This window comes from Sinohyriopsis cumingii, chromosome 2 (genome assembly GCF_028554795.1).
Source record: "Sinohyriopsis cumingii isolate HCF-2022 chromosome 2, ASM2855479v2, whole genome shotgun sequence".
NCBI lineage: Eukaryota > Metazoa > Mollusca > Bivalvia > Unionida > Unionidae > Sinohyriopsis > Sinohyriopsis cumingii.
In genome coordinates this window covers 22,927,640-22,940,975 of record NC_142962.1, presented here as the reverse complement: position 1 = coordinate 22,940,975, position 13,336 = coordinate 22,927,640, and the positions used below count along the sequence as shown (strand labels likewise).

At 33.1% G+C, this 13,336-nt stretch overlaps 1 protein-coding gene and 1 long non-coding RNA gene across 4 annotated transcripts in view; one reads left to right on the top strand and one right to left on the bottom strand.

Annotated features, from left to right (window-relative positions):
* LOC149804462 (extended synaptotagmin-1-like) overlaps positions 1 to 13,336 on the bottom strand; it is a 201,036-nt gene that overhangs the window by 12,390 nt on the left and 175,310 nt on the right. For all 3 annotated transcript variants that reach the window (XM_089940669.1, XM_089940671.1, XM_089940670.1), the window contains 2 exons: positions 7,792 to 7,900; positions 2,349 to 2,448 (listed from right to left, as the gene is read on the bottom strand). In XM_089940669.1, the coding sequence (XP_089796795.1) occupies positions 2,349 to 2,448; positions 7,792 to 7,900 (209 nt within the window). The remainder of the gene's footprint in view (positions 1 to 2,348; positions 2,449 to 7,791; positions 7,901 to 13,336) is intronic.
* Positions 1 to 13,336, top strand: part of LOC149804463 (uncharacterized) — a 48,216-nt gene that overhangs the window by 24,846 nt on the left and 10,034 nt on the right. The gene's annotated exons all lie outside the window — the stretch shown is intronic.

Below are 13,336 nucleotides of genomic sequence, written 5' to 3'. Positions count from 1 at the left end.
CAAGTAATCTAGGAGTTATCCAAAGGTCAGTCAGTTATGCAATCTATTAGTCTGGGTCAATAATTTCATACTCAATGAAAAGATTTTTTTCTAACCAAGCAGACTAATGGTTATCTGCATGTGCAAGGATTTGTACTAAAAACTCTGAAATTATCAAATCTTATATATTTGTGTAATTGTAACTGATTGGAGTAGAAAAGATTTTAGGCTGTATCTCACAATAGGGCAACTGAAATTTTGATCATCTACAGTTTTGTTATTTGAAAATGGATCCACATCAAACAAATTGCATTTTAAAGCAGCTTCTTTGATCTGACAAATGAAGGCACAGAAGAGTAGAAAGTATGCTCTACCAATGTTTCATATTCTTGTATCAGTACTTTGCTGTCTACTATGCTAGATTTCTCATCTGTTTCATAAGGGTTGTTCCAGTAAAATATACATGGGACCCTGGGAAGGCACTTTTAATATAGAATAGTTACCCACAGATGCATTTAGAATTTATTCATGTTTTCATATGCAATTGTTTGGTAATCTGAGTAGCCTAGCATTTAACTTTAAAAAAAGTGCCTTCCCTGGGTACCATGTTTGTATAATGGAATAGCCATAATGGTGTATTAGGTTTTAAAGTCCATTAATGCCATAATGTGCTTGTTCAGACTGAGGTATTTTGCTCAAATAAATAGCCCTACTTTTAATATCTTTTTAGATTCTAATTTATTCAACTTAACCCTTAGAGAGCTATATAGTTTGTAGACAAGATACCTCAAGGCTGAATCATTTAAAAAAAAAAATACAATTTGCACTCTAGTGTTTTTCTTATAAATAACCAGCATTTTTTAATTAAGTTTGGTATTCTGCCTTGATAACCACAAAGTTAAAATGACAAAATACTTGCTCAGGTGCTAATCAGATTTAGTTTAACAATCATTCATGTCAAGCCGAAGTACACAAATGTGTAACCAGCTGCTGATCTGAAAAAAGATATACCGGTACATCGCAACAAGTGCTATGAAACCTGTACCAGTGGCACAACTTACAAATGTGTTTGGTCAGCTACACAAAATGGCTGCACCCATGTTGATCTGCATGAGACAAGAAGATTTGTAAAATAAAGCCATGTTTAAGGTATTACTTTGTTGATTACATTCCTTCATTGTATAGAAACCAATTTCTTCTTTGAATCATTATGACCTTGACTTTTGGTTTATTGAATGAAAAAACTGAAAGAATTCTTTATCTACAAACAAATGCAAGCAATCCTCGCAGTTTTGGCAAGGCATGTGGTCTTGAGATAAAGTTGTTTTGAAAAATGTATTTTTCTTTCTTGTGTCACTGTGACCTTGATGCTTGATCTTGCGATCCCAAAAATTAAAAGCTTTATTTCTTTTTCCAATGTAAATGCATTTTCAATGTTTGGCAAAGGTATATGGAGGTATATGGTCAACATTTGAAGTTACTGTCTGGAAACTGTTTCCTTCTTCGAGTCAAAGTGGCCTTGAACTTTAACCCTTTGATTCATTATTCCATAGATTTTGACTTTATGGCAGGTAAAGAATAAAGTTCAAGAGTTTTAAAGAGGAAGCAGTTCAAAATTTTACTTTGGTTTAAGGACAACACACACTGAAAGGCAGACTAGCATTTCTTACACTATAATACTGAAAAATGGCAGCAATTTGTCAAAGTATTTTGTAAGGTTTACTAAATGCATTTTGACTTTTAAGTGCATGCTGCTCTGTGCTCAATTGAAACAAATATATAAAATAAAAAGAGCAATATCATAAGAACTCTTTCAAAGGTAGTTTATTTATTTTGGTAGCAAGTCATTTTGAGCAGCATTTCATTACAATATGCCCTGACATTGTGGGCTCATCATAAAGCCTGTGTTTTGGAGTCTAATTAGTCAAAAGTAATTTAATGTCTCTAAGTTCTTGTTTTTAGCTATTACAGTGTTAGGTGAAGTTGGATCTGCATATATAAACTGGGCCAGAATTATTGTTCAAGTGTTTGATTGCTTAAGATTTGCAGGAAACTGAATGCTTTATATATTGACATGATGCTGTGATCTGAGTGACTAATAAAGAAAGTTATTAGGTTTTACAGTATTTTAAATTGACTGAATAAACTGAAATAGCGTTTCTTCAGTAGAGATTCCAAATAGGCAGCCATTGCTGAGGGAAGGATATGTATATCAAAAGTAGAAAACCTTTAAGTCTACCTTGTGAGTTTATAAGATATTAAAGGCTTTTCCCTTTTGTTTCACTGGATTATCTCCAATAGTTGGCAGATACCAGGATTTAATATGACTACAGCATACCTCACCAGGATTTAATATGACTACAGCATACCTCAAATGGAACATCCAATTCTGGCCTGGAGGCTTTGACCAGAGGGGACTTGGCAATCACACGAGTATTGGATGAAAAACGTTTCTTGTGACTTGTTGGTCTGCAAAATGATAAAATATATTAGCCTCATTTCCTCTGAATAAGTCTAAAACTCTGATGATCACATACTAACATGAGGAAAATAAAGTCAAAATGATTGCTGAATTTGGTGACCTATGTAATGTAGAATGCAAAGCCCAGTGCAAAATCATGTTGAAAAAAATGTGTTATTGGAAATTTAAAAACAAATAAAATCTTTTCATTAGAAGTGAATGTTGTACACTAACAAGGATAAGTATACTATAGTAAATACATTATTTTAACACACAAACACACAGATATATATATATATATATATATATATATATATATATATATATATATATATATATATATATATATATATATATACAAACATATATATAAATGGCATAAACAAGGACACAATGCTGCAGTTTAATCATAATTTGGGTAACTTTGACTAAATAGTCCAAAAGAGGCAGCTTGTAGGATTTAATAGCCATAAGTCATTTTTGGAGATTTTTCCAGGCAACTGACTTCTGTGTCTTGTTTGGTTGTATGCAAATTTCAAATACTGATTGCAATTATGCATGTCTGAAATGGTTACTATGGATATATTTAATACATGTCCTGACTGAATTTCTTTTGTTAATAAATGGTATAAAATTTAATTATAAGGATTTGACCAATTTATATATTGAAGTTCATTGCAGCATGAACCCAAAATATGCGGTGCAAACGTATGTAAATCAACTTTGGTTCATACTTCAATAACTTTTTAAAAAAATGGTCAGTCCTTAACTGAACAGTGAAGACAGGGATCAGCAGTCCCATTAAGAAACAGCAGATGTGTCTATGTTGTGCACAGCTGGATAAGTGCTGAACATGGGTAAATACGTTATTCTCTGAAACTCTACATTATTTATTGAATTAATATTATGTACATGCATAAGTGGACAGTCCTCATCACAGGAAAAGGTACCAAAAAAAGTTACTAGTATGAGTGGTATGTTATGTTTTACTGAACATAGTCACTAAAAGTATCAAAATGTATACTTAAATGAAGTCGTGTGTGTGTGTGTGTGTCTCTTCTTCAGCAATAAGCAGATAGTTAAAATTAGCTGCCATGGTGGATATATTAGATATCAGATTGGCACCATTTTCATTTAGGACCAAGGAAATGTTTGGTGAAAAGTTGTGACAGCAATAACTTCAAGACAGCCGTCATGGCAACCATACTGGATGTATGATTCGTAAAACACTTTTTAGGAGTAACCAGGTATCATAATAATTCTATCAGTGCCAATGGTGACATAGCCATTTGGGAGAAGCAGAGATATTTTCAAGACAGCTTCCATGGCGGCAATATCAAGGGTAACTTTGCATCATTTTCAGTTTGAAACAACTTGATACCATAATAACTCTTCTGATGAAAACTCCTTGCTAAAATGACTTTCCATTTAAGAGGAGTACCAACAACAATATTTTCAAAATGCCCACAATGGTGGCCTTCCTGAAAGTCAGATCAGCACCATTTTAATGTAAGACCAACAAGACATTATAAGAAGTCTTCTAGCGAAAATCCTATGTTTTGGAAGAGTAATAATAATAAGATTTCATGATAGCTGCCATGGAGGTTGTATTGGCTATCATGTACGCACCAGTTTCATTTGGGACCAATAAGCCAGTCATCTTGTAGAAGTAGGCAGAACAATATTTTGAAGATGGCCATACTCATTGGAAGATTGGCATCATTTGCATTTAATACCAACAAGACATCATAATAAGTCTTTCAGTGAAAACCCTATGTTGATGTGATCTTTCATTCACACGAAGTGAAAACAAGACTTTCAAGATGATCAATGTGGCAGCCATAATGGATGTCTGAGCAGAACCATTTTCATTTAGGGCCAACAAGACATCATAAAAAGTCTTTTAGTGCAAACACATGTTGATATGACCATCCATTATGGAGAAGTAGTGATAACCACATTCTAAAGATGTCCACTGTTTAAGCCATATTGGATATGTCAGTGATACCATTTTCATTTTAGACCAACTAGACATCTCAAGTCTTACTGTGAAAACTACATGTCAATATATCTTTTTGTTTAGGAGAAGCAGGAACAAAATTTTTAAGACATCTGCTGTGGTGGTCATGATGAACCTCATATTGGCACCATTTTCATTCAGTACCAAGTAATCATCATGGGAAGTTTCTTTTTTACACTGAAACCTTATGTTGATATCACCATCTGCTGAGGAGGAGTAGCACAGTGACAACCATATTGGATGTCCAAGTGATACTATTTTCACTGACGAACCATCAAGACAATGGGATAAATGTAAAGTTCCATGGCAATCCACCAAGTAGTTTAGTAGGAGATGCAATAACAAACTTGGTGCTAATGAATAGACAGACAACAGACAGAAGACCATCCAGTAAGCTTTTCTGGTCTTGAGGTAAAAATTAGTTTTACATACATGTATATCCAAATTCTTGAAAACTAGATAAAAAGTTATGATCATTTGAATTTGTACTTGGCATATAGCAACCAACACCTTGCACAATCTCCAAAGAAGCTTTCAAGATGGCATGGTTAAAAGTATGCAGTGACTAACACCTAGCTATTGATAGTGTTGGTTAGGTGTTCAATGGAATTTATGACATCACAAGTTGAACTGTTTAGTTTCTTTAACTTTGCAAGCCATTAAATAAGCACTGACCTTGGTTTCATGGTGTAGATGTAAGAGTGTGGCAATTAGAACAGCTTATTCGAGTTTCCAATGTCAGATTTTGAAGAATATAAAACTGCACTACTATTTGCTGGAAACAGATGATGAAATGAAGCTCCCTGAAGACTGCAAACTCCTGCACATATTTATTCAGACAGAAGAATTTAAAAGGTTTTGAAATAAGCACTGACCTGCCTGCCTATAGCCAGTATGTATAAGATCAGGCCAATTGATATTACAAGTAGATGGTCAGACTGGTCAGTTCATTTTCTGGTTGAAATATGCAATTATCAATGTTACAACCCTGACTGCAATAATCTTGCTGATAGTTTTATGTACAAGACATTCCACAAGCTCTGCATTTGGTCTGTACATTGGTTTTGCACAGATCATTACATGTTTCATCAATCAATGTGTACATGTTGACCAGTCAGAATGATTTTTACTCTTTATTTTCATCTGGCTAAACAAATTGGCTTCACTCATGTTGAGTTGCATGAGAGAATAAGAACTGTAAATTGGAGCAATGTTTTAGGTATCACTATGCTAATTAAATTCCTTTATATTTTCCATATTTTTCATGATATCTAGTGCCTTAGTTATAAGTGTATCAAGACATCTTACGTTAGGCTCTTACCTGGACATAATATATCTGAAAATCAGCATATCTTTTTTAAAAGTTACATTTGAGAGAAATAGCAAATTTTAAGTTAAGTTACCTTTCCTGCACTATCCTAATAACACCTGTTTTCTTTATTTTGAAGAAAAAAAAACAGGCTGAGCCCAAAAAATTTTTTATTTTCTCTTTAGTCTTTTTTGTTATTTTCTACTAAAAGAAAGTAAAATTTATCAATACTGTACTGAGCAAATTTCCAAGAAAAGAAAAGCAAACAATAGTAAAGTATTTTCTTAGGGACTACAACAATATGTAATAACAGCTGATTGGCTTAATTAGTGTAGTGATACCTTATATTGGTTACACTCCACTATAGTAAAAAAACAAACAACAAATGAGACTAAAACGAGATCATTTCTTCCTTTTAATGCTGAGTGCAGAATTCCTCCATGATGTTCTTCAGTGATATGATTTTCAAATTAGCAATTCTGGATGTCATATTGTATGTATATTGGCACCATCTTCATCTGCGATAAACTAGATCTGATTAGAAGACTTTTGGTCAAAACCCTATGTTCATATGACCATCTCGTCCATTTAGGAGAATCAGCAAAAGATTTTTAATGTGTTCATTGCAGCAGCGATATCTGAGGTCAGATCAGCACCATTTTCATTCAGGACTAAGTAGATACCTTAACTAGTCTTTGGTGAAAACCCCATGTCAAAGTAGAAATAACAAGATTTTCAAGATGGCTGCCATGGTGGCAATGATAAGCACCATTTCCATTAGTACTAATGAAACATCACAAGCCATTTGTTGAAAACCCAATGCTGATATGCTGGCCCCAGATGACCAGGTGATCTAAGGAGCTTGCCTTTACAGATCATTGACATCTCACCTGAGTTTCAGCTTGAACAATGTGATAAAGATGGCCAGTAGCTTCCAGTGGGTTAATGGTTCTTGCTGGGGTTTTCCTCCAACAAATATGCTGGCCACCATTTATAACTTATCATGTGCTGAAAAATGGCATTAAACCTACAAAACACAAAAAAAACCCCAATAATTATATGACTTGCCATCTAGGGGTAGTAATAAGATTTTCAACATGCCCATTGTGGTAGCCATATCAAATGTCCTGGTGGCATCATTTTCACTGAGGACCTTAAGAAGTCATCTGTTAAAACCTCATGCTGATACGACTTTCCATTCAAAATGAGTAGCAAAACCCTTTTCATTTAGGTCCAACTAGATATCATAAGAAGTCTGGTGAAAACTCAATGTCAATTTATGTTCAGAAGTAGTGATAACAAGATGTTCAAGTTGGCTGCCATGGCAGCTATACTGGATGTTAAGATTGGCACCATATTCATTTGAACTGACTAGACCTCACAAAAAGTCTTTTAGGAAAAACCTCAAGCTGTTATGACCATCCATTCAGAATGAGTAGCAACAACAAACTTATGATAACTGCTTTCATGGCAAGTTAGAGCAGCTGCAGTTTCATTTAGGAACTACTAAGCCTTGAGATGAATGTGTTTGTAAAGTTTCATAGCAATCTTCCAAGTAGTGGTGATACCAAAATTGTGCTAATAAATGGACAGATACATAATGAGCTTAAAGTAAAAGAGTATATGATCAATGGAAAAAAAAAAGACCTACTTTTGGTACTGTTGTGTACTACTCCTCATTATGCATGCACAGGTCTATTTTCATGACTGTATTAGCAATAGTGTCCCAGAAACCAATATAATCATATAAAGTGTATATAATCAGTGGATAACAAAATGTAGGTCACATTAACCTGTATTTGGTATGGTGGCACAGTTCTCCTCATGATATATGCATTTAGAAAGTTTAACGACTGTACAAGCAACCGTGTTTAATAAACTTGTTCCTACAATGACTATAACGACAGGGGTATAGTTCATGCAGACAAGCTAATAATGCTGAGGATAAAATAGTCTGGAAAGATAATTTTAAAATTTGTCACATGTGACAGGAAGATAAAACTGAGTTTAGTACATACTTACTGTTGGACCCGCACTTTACAGTAAATGGTTCGCTGAGTGTTTTGCAAGCCTAAGATGTTGAGTATTTTCCCACTCACAGAGTACAACCTCTCTTGAGTTACAAAACTTTCTACAAGAAGAAATAGACATTACCGTAAGAAATCCAAAACTACTAGGTACACCACATTAAAATTAAAATCTAAAGACAAAATTTGAAGCTACACATGGTGAAAAACGTGCTGCTCAGACATATTCCATACTGAAAATAACAACTGGAGTATATAAGAACATATGCCTTGTGTCTTGTCTGTGTCATAAATTAAACGGAAACCTCAGTCCTTCTATGTTAGAATAAGTTCTTATGAAAATTAATTTTGTCAAAGTTTAAACTGATGCTGTATTTCAAAATATATCTTCATAACACATTGAAGATTATCTATAGTGGACACTTAAGGAAAGTTCATCATTGTCTACAATGGACACTTAAAAGAAAGTTAATCATCATCATCTTTGTTTCCTTCAGTTGTTAATTACATATTATAATTAACTATAATGAATAACTTGATTACAATCAGAAAACTGTCATAAGGTAACCCCCCCCCAAAAAAAAACAGAACAAACACTATGTACAAAGATGTAGGCACAATATATGACAGAAAGATATACTTATTACTTAAAGATGCAATTGTACATGTATATCCTATTGCCCTTATTATGATCATGTTTATATAGATATAGCTATGTAAAAATATATTTTTTTTAAATTGATCTGCATTTACTTGAACTCTTACTACATAAAAATATATTTCTTTAATGTGATCCACTATGCTTGTAATCTTAGCTTTGTAAAAATATTAATTTTTTTAAGTGATCTGTATTGATTAGACCCTTAGCTATGTAAAAAAAATAACTTTTCAAAAAGTGAAATACCCCAACTTTTCAAAAGCAATCTTCCTAGACAACAGCTTCTTACAATGAGATATATTTAGGAAACACTTTTCTTAACTTCCCTTTCTTGAATATACAGGAAACCAATTCACAAGTTATACAATATTATGGTCCCTGTGAGTCCTTTACAGAGTCACCATGCCCTTTAGAGTACCTGTGTTTCCTTTACAGACAGTTTACACAAAAAAATGTGTTTACTTTGCTTGTTGTAACAGATACATCAGCTTAATAAAATGGACAACATAGCAGTTTATATTTATTATTCAAAACACTCTATGATGCAACTAAGGAAAACAGAATTATTATTTTCTGCACTGTGAATACTGAACATATTCTAATCTTTCAATTCTTTATAATATTTTATTTTACTTTTGTAAAACTTGTGGTCAATATTTTGGATAACAAAATGAGACAAAATTTTATACTGAACCTACAAATCATAAAAACAAGGTTACAATTTCCAGTATTGATACATCACTACACAAGTTAATTATACCAACAATGATATCTTTCTTGTATGCTTGGAACAAAACAAAGTACATTATTATAATTGTCAATTATTCAAATTCCATTTCCAAGACATCTTTCTCAACTACAACAAGTATAATGCCATGCTATTATGGAATGCAATATGAAATAACATACACAGGTATAACAATGATAGGTTACTGCAGTTGTATGGTCGAGTTTTTCTGAGTAATACTGCGTGACCTTGGAAGTGAAGTATTTGTTTGAAAAAACAAGTTCATATTTTCCCATACAAATGCAGCAACCTTTTTATTATATACTAGTTTTGTTTTTGTACCCAAGGCTTAATTATAAAAAATACATAAGAAATGAATTAATGTAGATTTATCAATACACAGTAACAATATTAATGCACACATAGCACTGCCTAGCAAACTTTGAACTTCATGCACTTTACATTTTTAAAACAAATCTCATTTTGCTCACCTTAAAATTGAAATTTAGAGTCATATTGTGAATGAGTGTGCATTCAAACAACATTTCCAACTGGTCCAGAATGGATGGATTTTGTTTTTCTGTTGATCCAACTCACTCAATTCTGCTTTTCTGCTTGTGATCAACTGGATTTATTTGGTTAATTCTTTACAATGTACATGTGAATTGAGTAGTTGAATCAAATGAATCTGTGTTTCTGTTCTGTCATTGATTGTTTGGAATCATAATGTGGGGAAAATATGAATTCTTTTAATTGAAATTATGAAGAAAGTACATTGTGAGGAAATTCAAGATGCATAAATGTGAATATATTTATTGCCATTCTTATTACTAGCTAAAGAAGGTATATGTTTAAGCCTGTCACATGCATGATGTTTGTTGGAGGGACCCGAGCTATGACCTGTAGGGCTTCTATTGACTGCCTAACATGATATCAAAATAGTTAAATGGGGAAAATTGCAAAGCAACTGATGCATGACAGTCCATTTAGCCATCATAAATAAGACTTCTTCATTGTCATGGCTTATTGGCTCTGATGCTATTAGTTGTCTACCAAAACCTTCAGTTCTATTATTTTCTCAAATTTAGTATTTTTACTGACTTGTAAAATGGCATGTCTCCGATAGATATGCTATAGCGCTTGGCCTCAATATGCTTTATATGTATGCCATTTTGACAGATCCTAGAGAGCACTCGTCCTAGTCTGAAACATTCTATTTGTCAAATGTTACAAATATTTCTCCCAAATATCACATTTATTTGTTTGCTTATTTGAAAGTTTCATCTGTCACTCAGTGAACTCATCCAGTGTTAAATTTATCATCTCTACTTTCAAATGGATGAAACAGTTCATTTAGTTCCTCCACAAACAAATCTAATAAATCAAAAGCTAAAGCATCTACAACATGAGCATACATTGTTTACAAAGTAGTTCCTAATACACAGTACTATTTTTAGACACATATGTGCAATATGAAGCTATGTAGTATGGAAAATTATTATATGCTCATTTTTTTCTCCTTTAACTTGACATTGTCAGAATCATTCAATATTTTATGATACTGCACACATGCACACTTCATACTGCACTCACGTGTGCCCAAAAGTGTATTAGGAACTACTTTGTAAACAAATCATGTACACTCACATAATAGGCGCTTTATGTTATGGTTGATTAAATTTGAATGTTTTGTGGACTGCCTCATACCACTGCTTTGCCACATTCTACGTCAACTTTTTATACAATGTTTCGGATTTAGGCTAGCTACAGATGCAAGACTGGGTCCTTACAAATAACATGCAAGTGACAAGGCATAAACTGTCTTCTTTAGCTGGCAGTAAGAATGGCAAAAAATACATTTACAGGTTTACATTCTCAATTTTCTCAAAATGTACTTTCTTAGTTCTGCAAATCCAAATTACATGAGCTATGTCATGGGTTCTCAAGCTTGATTACACATTTCAAAATTGTACTGTAATTTCGACTATATTCCAAGTGCAATTACATCCTTCTTACTGCACTCAAAATGAAATAAACATTATATTCCACAGCATCTTTTTCACAATTACAATTTAAAGACTTCATATTTTTCCCACATTATGATTTCAAACATTCAATGACTGAACAGAAAAATACTTGCAGATGTCAACATGCTGCTGAAATCCAATGAACTTCATGTAAAATTGGCACAGATAAATCCAGTCCATACTCATAAAATTTTGTAGAATTGACAAAAATACTATAATCTATTCATTCCAGATCAAATGGAAAAGTTGTTGCACTGCGTATTCATTCACAATATGACTTCAAATTACAATTTTAAGTAGACCAAAACACAATTTTCTTTCGAAAGTTATGTTTAGCGTGTGACTAAGTTCAAATTTATATGGGCAGAGTTATGTGTGCATTAATAATGTTGTTGATGTGTAATGATGAATCTGTGCTAGTGTATTTAGTTTTGGAATATGGCATACATTCAGTTACTTCATTTCTTGTAGTGTATTTTGTTTATATAATTAAACCTTAGGTAGAATAAGAAAATGAGCATATAATAAAAAGGTTACTGCATTTGTATGGGAAAATATGAACTCATTTTGTCGGATGGATATACTGCACTCCAAAGGTCGTGCAGTATTTCCATCTGAAAAACTAATTCATATTTTCCCATACAAATGCAGTAACCTATAAATACTGTATGATTCTGACAATGTAAAGTTAATTGAGAAAAAAATGAGCATACAATAATACAAAGTCATTGGAACTCTAGCTGCAAAAGATTGATAATTCATGGATGTATAAAACTTACTATAAAGTCTGTGTACTCAATGATAAAACTGAGCATGTAATCAATGATAGGATAGGACAGAGTATGTGCTCAGTATAAAACTGCATGTTTACTTAATAAAATTGAGCATGTACCCAATAATAACGCCAAGTATTTATAGGTTACTGCATTTGTATGGGAAAATATGAATGAGTTTTGGGATGGAATACTGCACGACCTTGGGTTTGCAATATATCCTTCCAACAAAACGAGAAAATGGCGTGTGTAGTTAAAATTGAAATTTGGAGTCATATTGTGAACGAATGTGCATTCTCCATTTGATCTGGAATGAATAGATTTTGGTATTTTTCTCGATTCAAGGAAATTTTGTGATTATTGACTGGATTTGTATGTGATGATTCCACATGAAATGCATGAGATTTAATAAGCTAGGAAGAAGAGTGTTGACATCTGCAAATGTGTTTCTGTTTCTGTCATTGAATATCTGAAATCATGATGTGGGAAAAATATGAAGTCTTTCAATTTCAATTATCAAAAAGACGCTATGGAATTTAATGCTTATTTCAATTTGAGTGCAGTAAGGAGGATGCAGTTGCACTTATCATCGAAATTACAGCACAATTTCGAAATGTGTAATCCAGATTGAAAACCTATGACATGGCTCATGTAATTCGGATTTGCAGAAGAAAATATATTTTGAGGAAATTCAGGATGTAAAACTTTAAGTATATTTTATTTTGCCATTCTTATCACCAGCTAAAGAAGAGAGTATATGACTTGTCACTTGTATGTTATTTGTAAGGACCTTATCTTGCGTCTGTTATATAATGTAGCTAGCCTAAATCCATAACATTGTATCAACATGGAATGTGCCAAAACAGCTGGGGTTTTTTGCAGTCCACGAAACATGTTTTAGTTCATTCAGAAACAAATTTAAGCAACCACAACGTAAAGAGCCTCTTATGCGAGTGTACATGATTTGTGTACAAATCAAAAGTGCTGGCATCTGTGTCCATTGTTTGTTTACAATAGAAAGTAGTTCCTTTATGCATGTGAATGCAATATGTGTAATGTCGTGCGAGTTCAGTATTTGGTAATATTGAAAGATTCTGACAATGTAAAATTAACGGGGAAAAAAATGAGCATATAATAAGATGTAAAACAACACGTGTATTAGATAGGACTAAGCATGTGCTCCATGTCAAACAGCATGTGTACTTGATCAAACTGGGCATGTGCTCAATGTACAACAGTACAAGCACTTGATAAGACTGAAGATGTACACAGTGACTGAAGTGAGCATGTGCTCAATGGAAAACTTTATCTGCAGTTGATGATATGAATAATCATGTGCTCAATAAAACAACTGG